The sequence below is a fragment of the Lacerta agilis genome, chromosome 2 (genome assembly GCF_009819535.1).
Source record: "Lacerta agilis isolate rLacAgi1 chromosome 2, rLacAgi1.pri, whole genome shotgun sequence".
NCBI lineage: Eukaryota > Metazoa > Chordata > Lepidosauria > Squamata > Lacertidae > Lacerta > Lacerta agilis.
In genome coordinates this window covers 53,214,003-53,238,980 of record NC_046313.1, presented here as the reverse complement: position 1 = coordinate 53,238,980, position 24,978 = coordinate 53,214,003, and the positions used below count along the sequence as shown (strand labels likewise).

Sequence of the window (24,978 nt, the reverse complement as noted above, 5' to 3'; positions counted from 1 at the left end):
ACTTTCAACTAAACTATTGAGCAGCTTAAAATTCCACTATTAACCACTCAGCTTCCCCAGAAGAGGAAACTTTGACTCTTTTCCAATTTAAGATATCTTGAGTGACCTGAAACTATTTTGGGTAAGATTAATATAGCACAGACACAGAAAGAAAGTACTTAGTTTAGTGTTATGCAACCTTAAGGACATCAGAACAAGCCAAGAACAAGTGACATCATTCAGAGGAGCACATAGCCAAGAACAAAGTCAAAACATTCAATCCTACAAAATCCCAACAATCTAGAACCAGCAGACCATTATATATTTTTTCCTATAACAATATGATTATCCATCATGATGTTGACTTGAGAAGCAGGACATACGCTTAGTGGCATTTTTGTCATTTCCTGAGTTCTGGTTTAAAGAACCCTTAAAAGCAAGGTCACACTGGTAGCAAAGGCTGTTTAATTATCCACTTGAAGATCAAGCCTCTTGAAAGCCCAGAGTTAGAAAATTCAGAAGCACCAAGCCAGTGTTGGTGTGTGGTTTGGACCCACACCGATCCTGAAATATGCTATTCACCCCCCCCCCCCAGTTCCTTGGTAAGAAGGACTGACTGTTAAACCACTCTGAGAATTGTAGCTCTATGAGGGGAATAGTGGTCTCCTACAATTCTCAGCACCTTTAACAGACCTCAGGGCCCAGAATTCTTTTTTTTTGGGGGGGGGGGTTTCCACATGGTTTAAATGTATAGTGCAGATGCAACCTACATATCGAAATCATCAAATTTCACCCACATCTCATGAATGTCAATGTTTACAAAAGTTAAGTGACCAAAGCAAGCCTAAAAATGCAAACATTTACTGGCATATGTTGATAATTTCTAAGTGCCGTCAGCAAATAACCAGTTTCAACCTGGTTTTATCATTATGGGTGACGTTCACCAAGGCACTTTTAAGAATTGTCCTACCCTCTACATAACAATTACATACGTAAAATGTAACCACACCACACCCATTTTGGTGACCACAGCAGGAGGCTGCTCAAAGCAATGCCATCTCAGGCCAACACGCTATTATTGACTTCATGAGACGCTCATGGCTATGGCAACTCCTAGCAGTCTTTTCTTCCTCCCTCTCCTGAGCACCAGGGCAAGAAATTTTCAGAGCTGCTGGCATCAGGTCTCAGGAAATGTGATGGGGTTCGCATGAAAAAGCGACTCACTGTATTCCTAGGGAAAGCAGCAGGATATTTAGCTTTCCTGTCACCACAGCTTAGAAACACCAGCAGAGCAGGGTTTTCCTGGCCATTTGAGGGCAGACAGGAAACCCCAAGAAAGCAGCTGGCACTGCTATGCTGTGGAAAGCAAAACAAAGCCACTACAAGGAGCAATTCATATGGTTGTGTTAATGGGGGCAAGGCAAGACAGCACAGAGGCAATTTGAAAGTCAGTGGTAGAGCATGTAAAAGATCCCAGATTCAATCCCTTGGATCTCCAGGTATGGCTGAGTGTGACTCCTGTCTGAAACCCTGGAATGTGATCTCCAGTCAGTGTCAACAGTACCTGACAGGCCGTTGGATCTGACTTGGCATAGGGGCAGCTTCCTATAACCGTCACCCCTCTCGTGAAACTCTGGATGTTTTCTTTTCCTTCTTTCAAAAGGATTTGGATGACATAATTACTCCATGCCCCCTTATTATTGGGCCGAAGCAGCATGTCGCTTAAATAGCATTTCACGAGGAAGATGCTAGTAAGCCACAGCGTGTGGGAGCCACACACAACAGAAAGAAGAGAAAGGGCCAAGGCAGGTTTCCTAAACATGGGCTACGTGAGGAAACATGGGCAAAAAAATGGGGTCCTCTGAATACTTCAGTTCAGGCAGCATTGTTTTCAAGGAGCAAAAAAGTCAAATGGGAAGATGTGGGGAGAACAACAGCAAGGGAGGGACAGCAAGAGGGCCATGAAACTTATACTTGTGATGGGACTTTATCATCTGCATGAGAAGGAAAGCCCTAAAGGGCTTAGGACTAGGGTACCTGAAGAGTCATGACCTTGTGCATATTCAGACCTGGACCCTGGTATAAATTCCTGTGGTGGGGAATCTCCTTTACTTGTGTGGGTGCCCTGTACAATTTAGAACCCTCAAAGACACGGGGTTCTTGACTGCACAAGGAGCCCATCCCAAGATGATAGGCTCTCCACTTTAGAAGTTATCTCACCACTTCATGGAGCCTATGCGGACATCAGTGAGGGGATGGAGTTCAAGTGCTGGTCTCCACCATCCCTCACCACAGCAGCAATTATAGCTTCTGAATGGTGTTAATGGTTGCACAGATACCAGAATGTATTCTACAGCTGCTATCAATTCTTGTTCCAGTAGTAAGTCCATCTGATTTAAATGGGAAGTGTGCAAAGCTGTGTTACACTCTATATATGCATTGTTACTGAAGTCCCATTCTAATCCCTTAAATATATGTCTTTAAACTCTAATGTCACACAGCTGCTTGCAGGACATCTGGGTTTCCACCAAGTGCACAAGCCTTCCCTTTTTAACCAGTGCTGTCCCTGCCCACTTTGTACAATAAAAAAGTCAACTCATACACATGAAAAACAAAATCATGATCATTAGATCAAGGTACTTTTTAAATTGACCTTTCTCCCAATAATGTACACAAACCTATTGTAATTCATTGTGAGCCTGTGTGAAGTCTCAACCAGATTTCTAATATCCTGGCCTCAACAATCACAACTATTCATAAGCAAAAGATGTGTGTGAGAATACAAGCATTCAGGTAAGCCAACATTGGCCAATAAATCTTTTATGTCCCACTTCCCTGATGCATACAGCCCATTTTCAACCAAAACAAAAACAAACAAAAAACACCTCCCGGAGGCATAAGAATTGCAACACAATGGTTTAAAAATGAAGGCTCCGGAAGATGTCTGTTGGGCCATTGTCTTGAAAGAAGACTTTAAGAAAGTCCACTTCATCACAGGACACAGTGGGGATGGTGGTGGTGGGGGAGGCAGCCAAATGGAACCCCAGTATAAGTGGGCAATGTGCCACAATGTTAAGCTTCTGTTGGAACTTCCTCGGTTTGTTCATTAATCACCTAAAACAGGTGGCAGCTCAATGGGATTTGGCTTCCCTTCCTTGTCCGCTATATATCAAATGTGTGCAATGGCAGATTGAGCAAAATGAAAGGTATGGGTGTTTGTGGTAGCATTAAAAGGAGGGTTAATAGTTGAATGTGTCATCTAGATGCATGGAGGCATCATGAAAAGCCTACAGTGCTGACAGAAGCTCAACTACTTTCTGGCCCATTCCATAAAAGAAATGACATTAAAGCAGAAACAGGCTACAAACAATCCAGAAGGGCTACATGGCTGTTAAGCTGAATTTGTATGGTCTATATCTGTATGTCATCTATAGACTACCAACACTGTATCCTTCATGCAACTAAAAATACGCAAATAAAAATGGCAATCTCTCTTCTAAAAGAATACAAACTGAAGATAAGTACCGGTAAGTGGAAACTCAGATACATTGGTCAAGTTCAGCTGTATCAGAAAATCACGTATAAGGAGCCTCAGGCTCTCACTCTCTCTGCTACTCTTTCACATCCACAAGGAGGATGCCAGAAGCTTCCGCTTTCAATTTTAAGCTACACATTGTTCCCTGTGACACGGGAACTTAGGAACTGTAATTTGAAAACTGGTTAGTTTGAACAAGCCAGAATCAAATTCTGCTTTCAGATCCTGGCTTGTTCTATGAGTTGTTGTTGTTCAGTCGTTCAGTCGTGTCCGACTCTTCGTGACTCCATGGACCAGAGCACGCCAGGCACCCCTATCCTCCACTGCCTCCCGCAGTTTGGCCAAACTCATACCAGTCGCTTTGAGAACACTGTCCAACCACCTCATCCTCTGTCGTCCCTTCTCCTTGTGCCCTCCATCTTTCCCAACATCAGGGTCTTTTCCAGGGAGTCTTCTCTTCTCATGAGGTGGCCAAAGTTCTATGATTACCGTTTACTCAAACCTCAGTTCCCCAAGTTTGGCTGTCACAGGGGACTGCAGTTAGTTCAAAATCAGAAACAGAAGCCCATCACAGTCTGCTCTCATAGCAGGAAACCATGGTTTCCTATTACACCTGAACCAGGCCTTAGTTTTTCAACTGTGGATTTTTAAAGGGCTGAAATTTTATGTTAAAACATTTAGAGAAAGAGGAATACAGATTATATATATACACTCTCTCTCTCTCTCTCTCTCTCTCTCTCTCTCTCTCTATATATATATATATATATATATATTAACAGCAGCCTGGCAGCCATGGGTTTGCAATACCTTTTTGCGGAGTGGGGGGGGGGAACCCACAACCAAATGATGCAGTGGACTATCTTTGAGGGTAGAGACAGCTATGGGCCTCCTTAGATATCCAAGTTGAAAACTGCCATTTTTAAGCTGTTTCAACTACTCCTTGAGGCAGATCAGATCAACACTGCACATTGCATTGACACAATAGCTCTCAGTTGTCAGGGCTACACCCTCCCTGATCACTGTAAGATCCAGCTGCCTCCTTGGCTTCAGGAAAGGGAGGAGGCAGTCCTGCTCTGGAAACAGCTTACTATGCATCACCATATCCTGATTCAAGACATGTCACAGCAGAACCACAGAAAGCTGCATGAAAAATGATAAGGAAACCGTAGCATAAAAATGAAAAGATGCCAACCCCCTAGGGTTCACTGCATTTTTCCAATGGGCAATTTGTCTGCCCTGGAATGCCCACTTACTGAATTTTGAATTACTGGTAGTCTGTTTTCTTTGTTAGGAATCAGTGCCCAAGAAATAACAGCTTCATTTGAGAAATGGATCTCTTGTGAGCCAAGATTACATACTGATGATGCTTAGGAAATGCATTATCATCAATATTTAACAATAAATTGTCACAGGCAACAGCATTTGAATTTATGATTAGGTCTGCACACACCACAGGGCTCCCCCCCCCCCACCATGCCCCCTAAATCTGTTTTGTAGGGTTGGGGAAAACCCCAGAACAGGGTTAGGGGGAACACAGGGTGAGGATAGGGAGGAAAATCTCATTGATCACGTGCAGACCTTGTTCCGTGCATGCATACCCCACTTAGTATTATGCTGGATTCCACCCAATGAATTTGAGATGGGTGTCTTAAGATATTCACTACCTGCAGGTAAAATTATTTGGAACTTGAAAGTACATATACTCTTATGAAAAATGATCCCTTGCATGCAATAGTATTACTTCCTCTATTAATTCGTGTATTTTGACAAATTATATTCTGTATAGCTCCAGCATGTTACTGCCATTAAATGACGGTCAGGGCAAATCCTGTCATGCAGCAGGTGAGGGGAGGATAAATAAAGGGGAAGGAACAATGTACCACATGTGATGGGGTTGTGACAAAAAATAAATAAATAAATCGAATACTGTCTATGACGAATTTTAAAAAAATGTTCAGACAAACATTTGAGAAGAAACCTTTAGTCTTTCTTCTGGGCATTATGACAGATATTTCAAATGATAAAAAAGGGTGTTCCTATATGCTACAACAGCAGCAAGAACGTTAATCGCTAGAAATTGGAAGTGGGATAGGGCACCAACAAAGGAAGAATGGCAAATCAAATTGTGTGAGTATTTGGAATTAGCAAAAATGACAGAGGCAATTAGGAACCAACCAAACCCAAATTCAAAAAGGAGTGGGAATGTGTAAAAGATTATATGGGAAAACATTGTTCTCAAATATAATCCTTGAGATGTTTTGACTAAATTTTGCAAAGTAAAGAACAGATCAATAAGATATATTGTGTAAGAGAAGGGTAATAAGGAAAAACAACACAGTTGGAAAAGAGAAGGAAGGAATAAGAAGCAGCACTGAGGTGGTGGGAAGTCACTTGTGAAGAAATATTGTTATTGTTTGGTTTATATATGTGTACAATATATGTTAAATAATGAATGGAAAATGTATATGAATAATAATTTTTAAACTCAATAAAAAGCATTTAAAAATAAATAAATAAATACAGAAATTACTGGTAGTTGAAGTAGTAAAGCAAAATCCATAGTCATGATATAAAGTATATTAATCACAATTAATAAAATAATTTTGGACAGTAATGATTTTTCATTTTAATTTGTTTTGCTACAAGGTCCAAAAAACATAACCATTAAAATATATGTAATATCTTCTGAGAACTATACATACAAAGATGTAGACCAGGATAAGAACACCCAGGAACTACTGCCAGATATCCAACTGGCTTTTGGATTTGTGCCTGTTGAAAAGCAGCTTTCCATAACTAACAGCGAACCGTTTGTGAAACTCAGGAGAGCTTTCCACAGAGCCATGCAACATGCGCTGTCAGGGTCATATTAGAACCCTACTCTTAAAGGATGTGAAGGGGAGAGAACCACGCTGGATATGTACAGTCATTTTCAATGGAAGCATAACAGCTCTTTAGACCTGAGTTTACTCTGAAAGCTAGGGATTGGGGGGGGGTCATTCTGCAAGAAGATCAAACCTATCCATTCTTAAAGAAATCAGCCCTGAGTGCTCACTAGAAGGACAGATCCTGAAGTTGAGGCTCCAGTACTTTGGCCACCTCATGAGAAGAGAAGACTCCCTGGAAAAGACCCTGATGTTGGGAAAGATGGAGGGCACAAGGAGAAGGGGACAACAGAGGATGAGATGGTTGGACAGTGTTCTCGAAGCTACTAACATGAGTTTGGCCAAACTGCGAGAGGCAGTGAAGGATAGGCGTGCCTGGCGTACTCTGGTCCATGGGGTCACGAAGAGTCGGACACGACTGAACAACTGAACAACAACAACAACATTCTGCCTGCACTTTCATGCAAACAAATCCACACTTCCCAAACCAATATACAAACTGAAAATCAGGTCTCCTTCAAATGCATACTTCTTTGCAATGCAGTTCTCCTTGCAAAGAATACATACAAATTGGTGTATCTTAGCAAAAACACATGTGCCAGGCATAATTGCACACACACAACATGTATATTAGGAGAAATGATCACCAAAATGCGTATGAATTTTCCTGGGGACTTTTTTTTTTTTTTTGAAAAAACGTAAGCACATGCAGTAGTGGTGTGAAACGGATTTAAGATTGCAAAGATGAGACACTGAAAGAAACTTAAATGGACTGATTCATCTATCCCCACTGAGAGCTAAGCTACGGGAATGCTTTATAGCAGTGGTGGCCAAACTTGGCCCTCCAATTGCTTTGGGGCTACAACTCCCATCATCCCTGACCACTGGTCCTGTTAGCTAGGGATGATGGGAGTTGTAGTTCCAAAAGAGTTGGAGGGCCAAGTTTGGCCACCACTGCTTTATAGGGTCTGATAAAATGAAAGTCATGCAGTAACTGGTCACTAAACATTGCAACTAATCACCAAACTTAAAACCATGGAGAAACCTGGTCTGAACAAAGACATTGGATTCTTATCTCATTATACATAACAAAGCTATCTTTAGCCATCTCACCCCTTGCCTTTGCCAGCAAGACTAATTGCAGCAGTAAGAGTCGTCAACAGGTTTTCCACACCTATCAGCTGATCACCCATTCCCACCACCCTTCTGAGTAATACCCCTCCCCACTCCCTCACTATATTTAAGGATCTGGTGACTTCTGTTTCAGTGTATCTGAAGAAGTGTGCATGCACACGAAAGCTCATACCAAGAACAAACTCAGTTGGTCTCTAAGGTGCTACTGGAAAGAATTTTCTATTTTGTGGTCACTAAACAGAAGAACTAGTCTTGCATTTTGAAAACCAGAGATTTGCTTGCAAAAGGGAAGCCCCTTCTGAATGGAATCTTTTGTGTCAGTGGAAACGGAATAGTTGTGCTCCATACATGTGCCCATGCAAATTGAGGACATGGTCCAGTCAATATTCAGAACTGGTCCACTATTCACATTGCCAGCAATGCAGGGTAATGCAAGAAGCCCAAAACTATGTAGGAAGGGTCCAGCGGGGGACTCCTGTTCAGGCTAGCAGTAATCCAGTTTCCTGAAGGTTGGTGTTTCCAGAGGAAGGAGTTAATGTGGACTCCTCATGTGTGGTCCAGAACTCTTTATGCTACCTCATCAGTGCACGAAGGAGTGGTGCTGGTACTGCTCTCATAACAATGAGTCAATGTGCGTACTGAACATCAGTCACACTGCTTTCAGTAGGAGAGGTGCAAGTTTAAAAAGTGTCAGGACATAAAACAGCAAAACTGTGGCTGGACTGATCTCTTTTTAGTGTTTCCAGAGAAATCAATATTTAATAAACGGATTCAGTATCAAGGTAAGTGAATTCATTTTAAAGGCTGGTTTGGAAGATAAAGAGTGCTCACTGCTCAGAAACACATATGAGATACACATCTCAACAACGCCAGTCTTTTAGTTGCCCCAAACAGGGGAGAGAGAATGTGTGTGTTAAGAGCAACCAAATCCATATCAAGAGATCTTGGGAACACACCCAAAACGGCTGAGGTTGCTTCCTGTTTTTGACTGACAAAACTCTGCACACCCTTCCTAACTTGCACTGATCATACATGTAAATCCAGTGTAACCCCGGTCAAACTAGTGGCTCCTTCCTTGAGTTATTCACACACGTTCAGCTACAATGCAACAAGAGGAGAATGGTCTTAGGTAATTATGAAACCATCCTGCCAGTTATTTCCCGCCCTCCCCCCCCTACAAACTTCTCCGGAGGCAGCATTAAAAAAACAAAATCAAAACCTGGACCCAAACAAAAGGGTAAGGAAATGGACGTTCAGCTTCCAAGTCATGCAGGTCAAGTTATTCCAGGAGAAAGGACCATGCTGCTCCCACTGACAGAGTGACTTTACAAGAGCTAATTCCCAACAATAAAAACTGAATCATTCCCATAACAGCAAACCAAAGGAGGCATAAGGAAGTAATTCTCCTCAGAGCATTGTATCTGTTAGTGAAATACTGTGCAGTCACTCTAGTTGAGGAAATTTCCCATTAGGAAAAAGGCAGGGGCCGACTAAAGGACAAGGCCTCGCTAAAGGTGGCACCCCAGTTGCAAAATGCTCTTCTGGAGAGGCATACCTGGTTCCTACACTGCGGTTCTCTTGGGACCAGCTAAAGTCCACATTATTGTCCCAAGTCCTTTAGCTTTAAATACATGCTTGCTTTGTAGACCTTAGGCCAGGGGTTGGCAACGTGGGGTCGGCAATGTGCAGCCCACAAAGACCGTTTTACCGGCCCACGAGCCGCCCCCGAAGTGAGTCGCCCGCTCGGCAAGTCCCTCGCCCGCTGTGCTAAACCGGCGCAACGTGGTGTGGGAACTCACTGAGCAGTGCCAGAAATCGCATCTGCGCACATGCAGATACCAGAAATTGCGTCTGTGCATGCCCAGACACCGAAAATCGCTTCTGCGCAGGAACAATTTTCAGTGTCTGGGCATGCACAGCAGCGATTTCCGGCACTGCGGACATGCGCAGACGCAATTTCCACGACGTGCTGCGCCAGTCCGGCCCACACACAATCTCTGTGGGAGTGATCCGGCCCCTGGCCAGTAAACCTTGCCGACCCCTGCCTTAGGCCATGGGTAGGCAAACTAAGGCCCAGCCCAATCGCCTTCTAAATCCAGCCTGCGGACGGTCTGGGAATCAGTGTGTTTTTACTTGAGTAGAATGTGTGCTTTTATTGAAAATGCATCTCTGGGTGATTTGTGGGGCATAGGAATTCGTTCATTATTATTTTTTCAAAATATAGTCCGGCCCCCCACAAGGTCTGAGGGACAATGGACCGGCCCCCTGCTGAAAAAGTTTGCTGACCCCTGCGCTTAGGCACTGCTAATTTTTCTGTTCCTGGCTTCAGTCCTTTTCCGATGTTGCACTAACCTTTCACTTTATGTTCATACTGTAGTTTTATAATTTATATAGCAGGGGTGGGAAATCTGAGGTCCAGGGATCTCTATCTGGTTCTGGGAATTCTCCCCAAGCCAGATCCTTCACTGGCCCAGCCTTGCACCTGAGTGTTTTTGCCTGGACGGAATGTGTCCTTGAGATCTGATAATGCCTCTTGCTTGTTTGGATGGACAATGGAAAGGGGTGCATGAATGGCTACTGCTGGTAGCTTAACAGCCTCACCTGTGACATGTTTACTCAGAAGTAAGACCCACTCAGAACCCACAAGTAAATGTACAAAGGACTGCAGTCAAAAGCGTTTCAACTCCCCACAGACTGAGATTATTCGCCCCAAAGTCTAGGTTGGCTAGGTTGGCCCATGCCAAAGGCGCAGGCCCATGGGCGCGAAAAAATTGCTCCTCTTCACTCTGGCTTGGGAGTGTTTAGGAACCTGACTGTCTGCATGCTTACTGGGCCGCTGCACGGCTGGGCATGGTGTGCAGGCTTCTCTGGGCGCCTTGGTGCAGGAATCTGGTCACTGGCATGGGCTGTGGCCGTAGCCCTGCTAATAGGGGTGGGGTGGGGGGTGGGGTCTCAGCTGGCCAACAGTGCTATTAGAAGTGTGAGCAGAGTGACCAGTAGGGCTCAGAGGGAAGAAAGAAAGACAGTGGGCAAGAGTTACAGGAGGAGGAAAAAGGGAGGGAAGAAGGAAGGAAGGAGGCAGAAGGGTAAGCAGCGAGTGGAAGGAGGGAGACAGCAAGGCAGACTGACAGACCAACAGAGGAGGAGGAGAGGCAGAGCAGAGCAGACCCTGATGGCCTTGGAGGAAGTCACTGGTGCAAAAGCAAACTTTTCTGCGTTTCTGGTCCATGGGCCCTCCTGGCTTCATAGTTCCTTGCCAAGGGTGCAAGGGCACCTAGGTAGACCTCTGTCCCTGTCCCCAGAGAGTGGTGCAGAAGTCATTCATGAGGCAGTAAGTTAATTCAGGAATACTTTGATTAACTGTGCTTCAGCGACATTGAGCTTTAAAGGCTGATCCATTAATTAATAAAGCAGCTGAAGCATCACAATTCACTAAGGCTCCCATTTTCTGCACACACTTACTTGGGGAAAGGCTTGCTTATGAAAGGGCTGTGCAACCTCTCACAAACCAGTTTGCCCAGGGGCTCACCTTATCTCTCAAAGTCGCCAAAGCCTCTTTCTTCCTCTCTAGGGAATAGGCTGCGCTTCTTTCCCAAACTTCTGCTTCCCCCTCCCCCTCCTTTTCACAGACATACAGGAGGAGAGAAGTGACTCAGTGCAGCCTCCTCATTGAGAGCTGTACCCGTCTCCCCTTTTGGGGAATTGTAGAAGTGCATTTCCTTCAAGCGTCACCGCTCTGAGCAATAGCAAAATGCATGACCCCTAATAAATGCTACAGTGATGGAAGCCAACACAGCAGAACCACTTCCAGCTTTTCGCAAAAGGAATTAGAAGTTGTGTCCAAAGCATGGGGTTTAACGTTTTTCTTCTGCCTCAAGGGAGGGGGAAAAGTGAAACTGACTCATTTCATACTTCTTACTGTAGATGGGTTCTCTGACTCTCACTATCATCACCATCCTGCTTTTTCAGGGCCTGAGTTCATCACAATGGTCATGAGTTGGTTCTTTCGTCGACATGTGTCACTATGCCATGTCGTCTGTGTTATCACTTCCTTGTCCAGCAGCTGCCTGTGTGGTTTACTAAGATTGGACTGTGACATCTGACACATTTGGGCTGCTTGTAGTGCATTCTGCCTGCATCACACAGCTCTTTAGTTCAGTCTCCTTTCTCTTTGGGGTATAAAGCTCTTTCAGAAGAGGCCGAGCCAAAGCAGCAAATCATTTGGGTTCCCCTTTTACCCTCCTAGGACATTGCGAACAGTCATAGTGGCACTTGTAAGATAAGGCATTGATGTAGCCATTTGCCCAGCACAGACACTATTTCAGTACAGTGGTACCTCGGGTTAAGAACTTAATTTGTTCTGGAGGTCTGTTCTTAATCTGAAACTGTTCTTAACCTGAGGTACCACTTTAGCTAATGGGGTCTCCCGCCGCTGCCGCCACACAATTTCTGTTCTCATCCTGAAGCAAAGTTCTTAACCCGAGGTACTATTTTTGGGTTAGCAGAGTCTGTAACCTGAAGCGTCTGTAACCCGAGGTACCACTGTATTTGCTTAACTGAATAAATCTACTTCATGCCTTTGCCTAAAAATCAGGGTGCTTTTTCTTTTTGTTGTGGCCAGACCTACTATTGGGCAGAGTGAGGTGGTTGCATCTGGTTACAGGTGCTGAAGGTGGAAACTTCTGTATGTGCCCAACGAGCCTGCCAGAAGCCCCCTAAGGTAGCCTGATGATCTCAGGTGTGCTGAAGGAAGATGCTCCCCCATCAGTGTTGAAGTAACTGCCAGTCCAGTTAATATTTGATGGGGGAGTGGAGAGATAGAGCATTTTGTCAACTTAATCTCTTGTTTTCTTCGGCATTTAGTATTTATTACTTTGCAGTAGTACAGGTATAGTACTACTTGTTAGCTTTGACCGGGGGGGGGGGGCAGGCGGGAGAAGCCAGGTGCTCCATCAGTACAAATGTATTGCTGTTTCATGGACACCACCACCCCACAAAATACTTTCAGATAATAAAACAAATTACTCAGTCAAGTAAAGAAAAATGGGGGGAGAGAGCATTGATGAAGGACATGCTTAGAACAACTATAAAACTGGCTCGTGAGCATACCCAGAAAGCAATCTAAACACTTTCAGAAAAATGTGTTGAGACATAACATCTCAGGTAGTTGCTTCAAGGGAATAGTGTGCAGTGACCAAAAAACTCTTAATCAAGTAATGAACCCACATGTGAGTCAATGAAGTCAGCTGAGTTCCCGCTTACTAGCCATGCATGAACGACCCCAATCCGCATGCAACACTAAGCCACACTGTGGCTTAGCACACAGCAGCAAATTTGCAGATTCTCAGAGCAAAGATTTCAGCTGCAATTTTGCCTAAAAATACATTTTAATGCAAAGTTTCCCCTACTATACTATGTGTTTAAACATTGTTGTCACTAATACATGCATTTTGAAGTGCACCCTAGCGTATGCATTCTTGAACACATTATTTGGTTGGGGGATTGCATTGCAAAATTTGGAGAAGTGCAGATTTTGAAGGATGTTTTTGTCGATTGTTTCAGGAAGTGCAAATTACTTATGTTCCTACCTGGGGCTAAGTCATGGTTTGGTTTAGTGTTAGCTCTGAACCCGGGCTCGTGGGTTTGTAAGTTTAGCTACAAAACTAAAACATATCCTTGAAGCTTTAACAATAATTTTTTGGAGTAACCTCCACTACACAAAGTTGGTTTTGCTTCTGAGTAAACTTGCACAGGATCACTCTATAAATTTCATAAGCAACAGTTCTGATGACAGGGAAGGGAAGTAAAAAAATCTGTACTGGAGAGAATAACAGGATACCCAGTACCCTTAGGTAAAAGAAAAGGCCTCCAATAATAATTTTGATTGTACTCTTTTGTCAATAACCTACCCAATCCAAATGCAAACAGGCACTCCAAGCCACCTTGAGTTTATGCAATGCATGGCTATTTTTCTTAAGAAAAATGATCTTTCCAAATAAAGGAGCCACCTTAACATCTGGATATTTACTGCAATTTATGTCTTGCTGTTCCTTCTTCCTCTGGAAGAATGAGAAAAGCAAGCAAGGACTTGGCTGGAATACTCACTTCTACTTTGTGAATGATTTAATATCCTTGTTCTTAAAAGTGTTATACAACAACACTCTAATATTGATTAAGAATTTACAGGGTGCTAACCATTGCACCAAAGGCAAAAATGTAAGAAAAGCCCTGTTGGCTCATTCACTTGCAACATTTACTCACTACATTTCTATCCTGCCTTTCCTCCAAGACGCTTAAGACAGCATACACAGTTTCCTCCACCCATCCTCCATTTTATCCTCAAAACAAACCTGCTAAGTTAAAAAATGGTGAGTAGCCATAGGTCATCCGATGAGTTTCATGGCTAAGTGAGATTCTGGACGTAGATCCACCTCCAAGATCCAATGCTCTAACCCCCACACCACACTGTTGCTGTCCTACATTGCTTGGCAGTGCTGAAGTTGGTTACTATTAGTTCCCAGTTGTTTATGTGTATGACATTTTGAATCACAATTCTGTCAAAACATCTTTTAAAAAAGAACATAGGTTTATGAGTATCTACACAGTATCATATATCTCCATGAATGCAGGATAATTTATCCCAATGTGCTAAACACGCAAAATGCACAACACAGACTTCAGCAAGAAATAAGGAACCGGAGGTGTGCACCCCCAAAATGAGTTTGAAACACCCCCAAATGATACACACATACCTCCTGGAGTTTTCTTCTATAATATGGATGTCTGTCTCAACACTTTCTTTGGATGCAAGATGCTGTCAAAAGCATGTCCCGCACTGACAGAACACTTTGGCCTACCACAGATGACATACCCACACAGAATTGTGTCAGGTCCAGTGCTTTCTTTGGGTGAAATAAATACACTGCTGAGGATATGCAGCCACACCAATAACCACCAAATAGCTAGAAAAGAATACAGGAATTAGTCCCATATTCTGATTTCAATGATGAGGACAAGAAACTCATGCCCAACTGTTGCCTTTCTTCAGCAACTGGTACCAAGGACTATACTGCCTCTGAAATGTTAGCCAAATAACTGCCGACTGACCTATTCTCCATGACCTGCTACCTAATATAACTGTGCTATATCTATGGGTAGAAAACAAACTTTTAATAACTTAATGCAGATAGAAAGTCTTACGTAGGCTCTCAAGTCCATCCCTACTTATGTATGTTTTGGTATCAGTTGTAACCAAAGAAAAATGTCAACCCCTTATTTAATGAGGAGACTAAAATAAAGTGCACAATGTTTATGGCAGGATATGTCTTCAGCAGAAGTAACCGATGGCTTGGATCCAAGCTTTGCTCCTTGCAACATAAGTGGGGAAGGTGCCTTTTCTCGATTCCCCCTTACAGATCCTTGCATGCTCAGAAAAAAATGTGGAGACATGAGGGCCCTCCAGAACAGCATGGGAAGTGGCATCGAGGGAAGAGAAAATCCACAAAAGTCACCTCCCCCACTTTACACCTTCCATGGACAGGAGTTTTTCCATTTGCAGAAGATGAAGTCTGGATTCAACCCAATGTATATTTCCAACGACCTGCATGCGATTCCTAATGCAGAAGACCCAAACATCCTCCAATGATGATAGATATATGCCTCTAAATAAGTGACAATATTTTCACCCTGTTAATAGGGCCTCCTCTGAAGTATCTACAACTGTGAAAAGTACACAGCCTATTAAGTACACGAAAATCTTTTGATGCTTAGCTAGCATTTCACCATAGCTAAATAGCTTTGCATGCTTTGCAAAGTACTGTCCTGAAAATACTTTAAAAATACAGTAGAAAAAGTGAGAACCAAATGGGAGAGCAGAAACCATAGAATACATGACCAAGCCATGAAAGGAATACATAGCATGTTAAAAGCTGCGCTTGCTTCTTATTTGTGGAAATATTTATTTCAAAGTATATATTCTTAAAAATGTATCTTCTTAAACACTGACTTAAATATGTCAACCTCTAAAATAATTTTCATTGACTTCTGCATGTTTATTTACATGTCATTAAGGAATTCCCATTTACATATTCTAATAAAATGGTGCACTAGAAATAGCCAGATAGATACAGCATGTGGTTTGCTTATAAAACACCTTTGAGTAGATGCAGCTAGGATTGACTGTTTTGGCTAATTTAGGTTTCCTTGAAGACTAAGTGGCACAGTCAAATTGATTGGTACTGAGGTAAAAATGGATATATAAAAGGTTCATAGCTCATCTGTATATTTAATTTGCATATAGTTAACAAAATGTTCATGCCATTTTCATCAACACATTAGAGGCTAAGCTATATTTCGTCATGATATGTTGTGCTTATTCCATGATGTTATTCTGAAATTGTTACCGTCAGAACTGGGAACCAGACAGAAAATGATTTAAATATTTTTCTGTCCTTAGTTACAACACTTTATGAAAAAGAAAAGCAAGGGTAAGGGTTATCAATGGCCCCAACTATTTAAAAGCATTCAATCATTGTTGTGTAATAAAAATATTAAATTCATTAATTAATCACGGAACACTTTTACTGTGAGAATATAGTACGTTTATTTGCTAAGAGTATTAACAGGTGATATCAATGCCCAGTGCCAACAAACAGTAACACGGTTGTGTATAAAATTAAACAAAGTTGGTAAGTGGTTCCTCAAAGAAGCCTCAGGGCAATCTATTTTATGTTTTGAAATATAGTTTAACTGAACAAAATGGTTAGACAATGAAAGTAATTCAAGTGGCGAATGTCAAATCGAAATTTTGTGGGAATAGTGAAATCTTCGTCAAAGTGAAGTCAGAAGATTGGCAGAAATTTAAAGATTATTTGAAACAACGTGAAAAATTGGACATTTGAAGTGAAATCAGTGAATATAATAGGCGATAGCTATTACAATGTTAGGTTGAAGTAGAATGTAAGAAGTGAAGATTGAAGGAAATTTTAGAAGTTAATATAAGATAGAAATTTAAGATGATAAGATCAATGCAATAAGATTAAGATATAGTGATAGAGATACGATGTTTTAAGGTTACAATGAAGAATTATGGTGAATGTTTATGGAATTAGTTAAGAAGTTACTAAAGTAAATTAGAACTGAACGCAGAAGAGGGAACGGGGGAAGTCCCCCCTAATGAAGAATAGAAATGAAGTTAGAGTAAATAGTTTGATATGTTTTTGTTTTTTGTTTTATTTGGTTGTTTTTGTTTAATTTGTAATGTGTGTGTCGTTTGTCTTATGTTGTTTGTATGGAAAATTCAATAAAATATTTATATATATATAAAAAGAAGTCAGTGGCAACACCTAGCAGCCTCTACAAGACACTAGTATTGTCTGTTATGTAATTTAAGCAAATGATTTCCACTCAAATCAGCCTTCTAATATTAAATTCAAAGTTGGTAACTTTCTTTTCAGCAGCGGTGGAATTGGGCTGATAGAAGACTCCAGCATACTAATCCTCATCTGTGAAAGTCATGTGCAGCCCAGTTCCCTATTTCATTACTCACAAATAAGTCCCACTGAATTCAGTGAGGTTCCCCCACGTAAGGGTGCATAGGTTTGCATCCTAAGGCCTGGAAGTCACTCCTGCAGAACTCAGTAGAACCCAGGTCCAAGAAATATGCACAAGACATTCAGAAACAATTTTGGCTGAGTACACAATGGAAAGGCTTCTAAGTAATATTCTGATCTCAGTGCTTAAATATTGGTGCCAACAGTAATTCGATTTCTGACTATTGCTGCGACCCCAATATAAGCAGCATATCTCTAGGATTGTACTGGACCACCAACAGGCAAAAGGATAAGAAAGAATATCATAAGCCCAGAGAGTTCAGTGGCAAATCTCTTGCACAGTCACAGAGCTGAAATGTACCTTATTATTACAAAGGGAAACGAGACGCAAAAGGAACTTTCCGAGAGGCACAAAGGGCTTTCACAGAACCATCCTTGGCTTGCAGCCTGTTTATTCGGTACCCTCGCCAGGCAGGGTTCTGTTATGGCAAGATCAAGCAGATTTCTCTGGTAACCCTACACTACACTGGCAGCCAGACAGTTCGCGTTTTCTGTCCCTCCTTAAGATTTAAGGTGGCTGAGCTCTTGCCAGGCAGTCAAGCGTCGCTTCCACTTTCAAGATAGCCGAGTTTGTGCAGATGGCATATTATATATTTTTAATAATTGTCTATTTAGTGCTTCAAAGTTGAAGAAAGAAGGAGGAAACTGACCACCGGGAAAGGAGGAGGAGGAGGAAGAAGAAGAAGAAGAAGAAGAAGAAGAGAGAGCCGGTCTTCTTCTTTTCTTTCCCCAACAGAACCCAAATGAAGAGCTTGAGAAGCAGCAGGGGGAAGTGGCTCCCTTTTTGAGGCGAGTCGTTTCTCTTTTTGCAACTCAATAAAGTGATTTGGGGGGGGGGGGTTACTCGGCTCTGCACGCACGTGACTGCCACGATCCTCCGAGGGCGAAAGAGGCACGACTTGGGGGAGGAGGAGGGAGAAAGAGGGAGCTCCTCAAAAAGTAGAAACAACGTTGCGCGAAGTTTTGGCGCATGGCGAAGACACACATCCGTGTGATTTCCGCCTGGGAGGCAGATCGGCTGTGTGGCCGCCAAGGCAAGTCGGTGCCAGGAAAACTCCCCGCCCGGCCCTCCGCCTCCTCCTGGGGGGAAAAGGGGGGAGGCTGGGAGAGAAGGAGAGTCTGATCTGTCACGTTAGGGATGGGGAGAGAAGAATCGGCGGTGTGGCTCGGATGGTAGGCGAAGGAGGCACCACGCAAACAGCAGCAAGGAAGCCAAGCAGTGCCCCCAAGCGAGAGAGGCGATGGGGATCAGCGCCGCCGCGATCCGACCCCGGAACCAAGCAAGGGCCAGCCCCAGCCCTTTCTCCACCCGCCCCCTGCCTGCCCCCTTACCTGAAGACGCACTCTTCCCGGGGCTCCTTGCAGGGGGAGACCAAGCCGCTCTTTTTGTTGAAGAGCTTCTGCAACAAGGTGGGTGTGGGCGGCATTTTGTGAGCGCGCCGCTCTCGCCCCGGAGGGGCCAAGCCCGGAGCAGCGAGCGATCTCCCCCCTCCCTGCGCGCGAGCTGCGACGGCCGGCTAGTTCCGCGAACCCGACTCCATTCGGTGTGACAGTCATATGACAAAAATTAATCACTTGGAGCAGCCGCGGCGGGAGGGGAAGGCGGGCGGGCGGGGTTTCGCGCGGGCTTCCAGGCAGCGGATTGGCCGCGCCGCCCGGCCCGGCCCAGCCCACGTGGGGAACACGGCGATCCCTGCTTGGCTTGGTGGAGCGGCGGCGCTTGAGGATGTTTTGGTGCAAGAAAGGAGAGGGAAGGGAAAGGGAGGAAAGCGGGAGGCACTCGGCCTGGGCTCTCCCGCCAACTTCGCCTCCGATCCGCTGAGTTTTAGCTTACTGAGCACGAAACAGGCCCCATTCAAAGACGCAGGCGGGAATGGGGACGCCTGAGCGCTACTTGCGCTTCGGATGGGATGCCTTTATGAAGTTTTGTCTGGTTTTCCTCCCCACACCCCAACTGGAATTCATCGACGCTGGAGGATGTGGAACTCCTGAGCCGCTCTGGAGGTGCTTTAAGGATATGCACCCCCCCCCCCAAAATCCAACAAGGGACAATAATAGGGATGTACGGTACGAAGGCGAAAAAATAAATAAAAGCTTGCCCTCAATGTATTTTGTCACGATCGCAGTTAAACTCTTGATTTATTGGCGTCCCCCACCCCCACCCCGCAGGTGTTTTGCTTTGGTTCTGCTTCCCGCCGGAATTAGAATAAAATTGTAGAATTGGAAGGGACCCTGAGGATCATCTAGTCCAGAGCTTTCCAAACTTTTCATGTTGGTGAAACACTTTTTAGACAAGCATCATTTCGTGACACAATAATTCAGTTTTACAATCAAACCAGAGCTTAAGCTAACCCCTTTCCAGCCCGAGGAGGAGCGAGGGAACATTCACGTGACACACAGTACACACTGCAGCGGACACACTTAACAGGAAAGCTCTGATCTAGTCCAACCCCCTGCAGAACCTGCAACCCTGGATTTATCAGCACCAAAAATTCTGAACTTTTAATTAAGAACATGCGAGTTTCTAGGAGTAATTTAGGAAGGCCCAGGTTAAAACTAAACAAATTTCCATGAACGAGGCTCACTTTGGGATGGCCACAAAGTCTTCCAACTGCAGCAGCCACAATTTCCCCTTTTCTCTGCAATCCCGAGCCGTAAATTTAAATTACATTCAACACACATTTAAAGCACATGATCCCGGCACAAGGATCTTGGAAACTAGTTCCCCCTCACAAAGCTACCATTCCCTGCACCCCAAGCTACAGTCCCCAATATTTTTTTATGTGCTCTAAATGCAGATTATGATTGAAATGTGTGGATCTGCTTAAGTATTCCTACTTGCTCAAACACACACCCCTCAGGTAGTGCCTCACTTAAGCTTGAAGCAGCAGAACTTGCGGACTTTTATGTTGCTCCAAGTCCAAGACGGGTCACTGACATAGGGAAGATGAGTGTCTAGGCAGCAGCCACAGTGCTGAAGGAAGAAAGGGGTTCTTGACAGGTGTTAGTTGTCCTCCCCCATGCATTCTCTGAGCATGTGAAAGGACAACAGCCCGTGCCTGTCTACTGGGGCCTGCCCCCACCAATATCCAGTGTTTATTTGGAAGGGCTGCTCCCCTTGTTTAGGAACTCTGGAGCAATCAGGGTTCCCAGTCATGCAGCAGACCCTTTCAGACTAATATCAGGTGTGCATACTGTATTACCATCCTGATCCCTCCTTGGTATGTCCAACTAACACATAGGAGAAGACACTACCGAGAGGTTCTACTCACTTTCATCAATAGCTGCAAGTGCCCATTGAGCCCAAAGATTTGGCATTAGTGTAACTTGTTCTGTATGTAATACCCAGAAAATATTATACAAAATGATTCTGGAACACACCTGTAAAGGCCCAGATCAGGCTGGAAACTTTTTGAACACTGCTCCCTTAATTTTGTTGCTGACATCCATCAAAAGACAATGGAGTATGCCTCCAGGGGTGTAGTCAAACCGCAGCATTAGCAGCCCCGAAGTGACCTCCCTGGGTGCAAGCCTAGGCAGTGTGCATGGGGGTCCTGGGATGCCCAGATGACAGGACCGGCTATCAACCTCGCTGATGTGGTCCAAAAGAAAGCAGAGTAATACATTTGGCACCACCTTGGCTGCAGAAGGTGCCAGAAAGAGGCATACAAGGCACCATCCAACTGTCTTAGGGACTCCACTCCAGATTTGTGTAGGGTTAAGGTAAAGGGACCCCTGACCATTAGGTCCAGTCGTGTCCGACTCTGGGGTTGCGGCGCTCATCTCGCTCTATAGGCCGAGGGAGCCAGCGTTTGCCCGCAAACAGCTTCTGGGTCATGTGGTCAGCATGACAAAGCCGCTTCTGGCGAACCAGAGCAGCGCACGGAAACACTGTTTACCTTCCCGCCAGAGCGGTCCCTATTTATCTACTTGCACTTGATGTGCTTTCGAACTGCTAGGTTGGCAGGAGCTGGGACCAAGCAATGGGAGCTCACCCCGTCGCAGGGATTCGAACCGCTAACCTTCTGATCAGCAAGCCCTAGACTCTATAGTTTAACTCACAGTGCCACCTGGGTCCTATTTACTCCTTAGCTTTTCTTCTCCCAAAGATATACCACAAGGCAGAAGTTTAGAATCAGTTTTCTTTTTCCTAGATGGGCTACATTTCCAGGTTGAGGAGCTCTATCTGCCCTCACTTGCATGTGCAGAAACCACCTTCTTGACTATTGGTCTCATCCACTCAATCCTCCAGATCCTGTCTTTGCGTGCAGGGGAAATCCCTAACTCATCAAGGGTTTGAGACCCATCAGCTACCCTTAAAGTACAGTTGCATTACCAGAACAATCAACCTAGGAAGCTGCCTTATACAGATTCAGACCTTTGGTCCATCTAGCTCAGTACTGTCCACCTAACTAGCAGCAGTTTTCCAGGATTTCATCCACACTCTTTTCTGGAAATGTCAGGGACTGAACCTAGGATCTTTCACTTGCAAGGCAGATGCCCTGGCACTGAGCTATGACCCTTTGCCACGGACTACTTTGCTCATCAGACAGAGCAAATGTATATAGTGATGCATGTGGGCCGTGACAGAAAAATGTAAAAGCAAGCTTAGGTATCTCTTCCTACGCAGAGCTCCATTCATTACCTTTCATAGGTTTCTGAGATTCAGGTTCCTCTCCCTGCTTCCTCTTCCCAGGGCTCAGCAAACTGTAACTATGAAGTGAAAGAAATCCATTGGCATGCTCTGTAAGTGTTATTACACAAAAGAAGGAATAGAAAGAAAGAAAGCATTCCCCACTTTCCTTTTTCCTGGTGATGTGAAAGCAGCAGCAGACATCACACATTTGCTAATACCATTCTCAGTAATTTCTACTGCTGCACTTTAAAATGCCATGTCTAGAGGGGCTCCAATTCTGTAAATACTTACCCATGAGCAGCAGGTGCAGCGTATAAATCCCATTATATGCCATAAAATGCTTGCACTATTAGCACATGATCAGGCGTCAAATCTACACTGCACATTTCCCACAAGTTAGGAATGTGACTCATCTGAGATGATGTCATTAAAATCCTTCAAAGGATTATTTTCAGCCCTTGTTTCTCAAGGAGCAGTTCCAATGACTTTAGGGAATAGCAGCTACTTCTATGAGTACTATGATTGTGCCTTGCAACCTTTAAGTGTCCAATAGGATACTACAGAATCATGTTCTGTTTCCAGTCCAATTTTACTGGGCAGGGGAAGGGCAGAGTGGAGAAACACAGCATAGCAAAGATGCCTCATTCATGGCATTTTAATAAACTACAGGACTATGTAGTCAGTAGCTTCATTCACAACTTAATTGGGAAGAACGGTTTAAAGCACGGACAGTTTAAAGCAGATCAGCTGGGAATCCAGATCACACAGCCCATTCCTGCAGAAAGCCAGCTTTGCCAACCTAATATTTGGCACTTTGCCAAGCACAGAACTGGCAAATCACCTTGTGCTGTGGTTCCCACATGCCATGCAAGGTACTTTGATAGGTGGGTGGGATAGTCCTCTGGTATTTGTCAGGTGGTCGACAGGTGAGTTGTTCCTTGCACCTAAGATGGCCCATGAGGGTGAAGATAGCAATCTGGCCTACCTGGCTAAAAAACCTCTTGGTCAATATAGTGGTACGTCTGGTTACGTACTTAATTTGTTCTGGAGGTCTGTTCTTAACCTGAAACTGTTCTTAACCTGAAGCACCACTTTAGCTAATGGGACCTCCTGCTGCCGCTGTGGCACCAGAGCACAATTTCTGTTCTTATCCTGAAGCAAAGTTCTTAACCTGAAGCGTTATTTCTGGGTTAGCAGAGTATGTAACCTGAAGCGTATGTAACTTGAAGTGTATGTAACCCGAGGTACCACTACAAAGAATTCATGATTGCTTTACAGGAATTCAGTAGCAACCCAAATCTCACACGTTACGTTGATTGGCTTTCTCCTTTAGTATACATGTGATGCAGACTGGAGGAGACTCTGCATTCTGGTCATCTCCACACATACCCATCTTATGCTAGATGGGGCCTGTGATTGGCTCCTACCAGCCAACCAAAAGATGTCACTCTGTCTCTCCAGGGGCCCAGTTGGCTTCCACCCACTGGTGGCACAATGCAGGAAGGGTGAGGTATCTAGTCTGGCTACTCCACTGAAAAGTCTCGTGTTTTTTTCAAGATGGAATTTCTGTTGGTGGTCTTTAATTCACAACATGTCATTCACATACACAAGTTACTACTTGAAGTGCAGTCATCAACTGACAGGACTTGCATAAATCAATTTGATGCTTGTTGAAATGTTTATCAAGCAGTAAGTATTATTATTTTCAGCCAGTCTTGGGCTAGAGTATGGTTGCAGGGGTCCCCTTCTGTATAAGCAAGGGCTTTCGTTGGGAACAGATTCTGTCTCTCTTCACCTCCACCAGGCTTATGTTATGCAAGATGAAGTTTAAACTGACACCCTGCACAGCTACCTCATGCAGATGGTTCCCGGCTGGAATCAGAAACTTGTTGTCATTCAAAGTACGTTGCTGTGTTTGTGTCAACAGCATTGAAGGCCTCCATCAAAGGTGAATCTTCCTAGTGTGGTGACCTTGTCCTGTTAGATGTTTTGGAAAATAACATCAAGGAAACCGTGCAGAGACTAAGCTCCACAGTCTAAATAAAGTTGTTAAAAACGTAGCAAACCGTCAATCAGTGAGGATTATCTTCACCTTCTTGATTACTCTTCCAGAAATAATATCTTACCAAATTCATCCTTAGTCAGACAAGAGAAACTCATCCTCCCAGTACTTACTGAGCTTTAAGAATCTGATTCCAAAAAGTGGTTTTCTACACAATTATAAATACACTAGTGGCACAACTACAACAAAGTACCACTAAGTAAATGTATGTGGAGTGCCCTATAGTTTAGTGACAGGTAGCATACACTGCCCTGAGTGCTCACTGGAAGGGCAGATCCTGAAGCTGAGGCTTCAGTACTGAGGCCACCTCATGAGAAGAGAAGACTCCCTGGAAAAGACCCTGATGTTGGGAAAGATGGAGGGCACAAGGAGAAGGGGACGACAGAGGATGAGATGGTTGGACAGTGTTCTCGAAGTGACTGGCATGAGTTTGGCCAAACTGCAGGAGGCAGTGGAGGATAGGGGTGCCTGGCGTGCTCTGGTCCATGGGGTCACGAAGAGTCGGACACGACTGAATGACTGAACAACAGCAGCACACACTGCAGGCCAGCAGCCACATATTTAACGTGGAAGCCCCATGCATACAAATACATCAAGGAGACACTCTTACTCCACGTGAAGCACGTAAGGCTGATTGAAATCCATAAAAGTCCTTTGGTCTAAATTAGCATGACCACATCTTCATGATAAAATATTAATCAAATCTGGTATTTTCATCAAATGCACCTTTTGAAATAATCTTAAAACATCTTCACCACTGGCATTATTTGCACAGGAACATGTAGCGTTGTGGATATTTTCTTCAAGTGCACAGATAACTTCTAGGTCAGCTTTGTCTTCACGAGGGCAAGGAGCAAATACAATAAATTATTCTTTCAGACTAATTCGGTTAATGCTGCTGTCTCCAAATCCAAGTTATAGTACACTATCAATAACATGTGTGACAAGGTATGATATTCTGAAGACAGAAACTCTGAGATAGTACAGTTACCTATAAACAACCATTTCTCTATAACCCATACACCATTCTTGAAGAATCGTTCTTCAGATTTTGTTTACATTTTGCACTCGCTTGAGACATAGCGTTCATTGTCAGTCTGAATTTATTTTTGCATGTATCTTAGGTCTTCAGAATA

At 43.9% G+C, this 24,978-nt stretch overlaps 1 protein-coding gene across 5 annotated transcripts in view; it reads right to left on the bottom strand.

Annotated features, from left to right (window-relative positions):
* The window catches only part of FNIP1 (folliculin interacting protein 1), an 88,073-nt gene extending 69,357 nt beyond the window's left edge, over positions 1–18,716 (bottom strand). For 3 of the 5 annotated variants that reach the window (XR_004425958.1, XM_033140076.1, XM_033140078.1), the window contains exon 1: positions 18,477–18,716. Coding sequence is in view for 4 of the 5 variants with exons in the window: in XM_033140076.1 (XP_032995967.1) it covers positions 18,477–18,701 (225 nt within the window). In the remaining variant the exon portion in view is untranslated. The remainder of the gene's footprint in view (positions 1–18,476) is intronic. The other 2 variants (XM_033140077.1, XM_033140081.1) reach the window with 1 other exon arrangement.
* Positions 18,717–24,978: the final 6,262 nt, after the last annotated feature.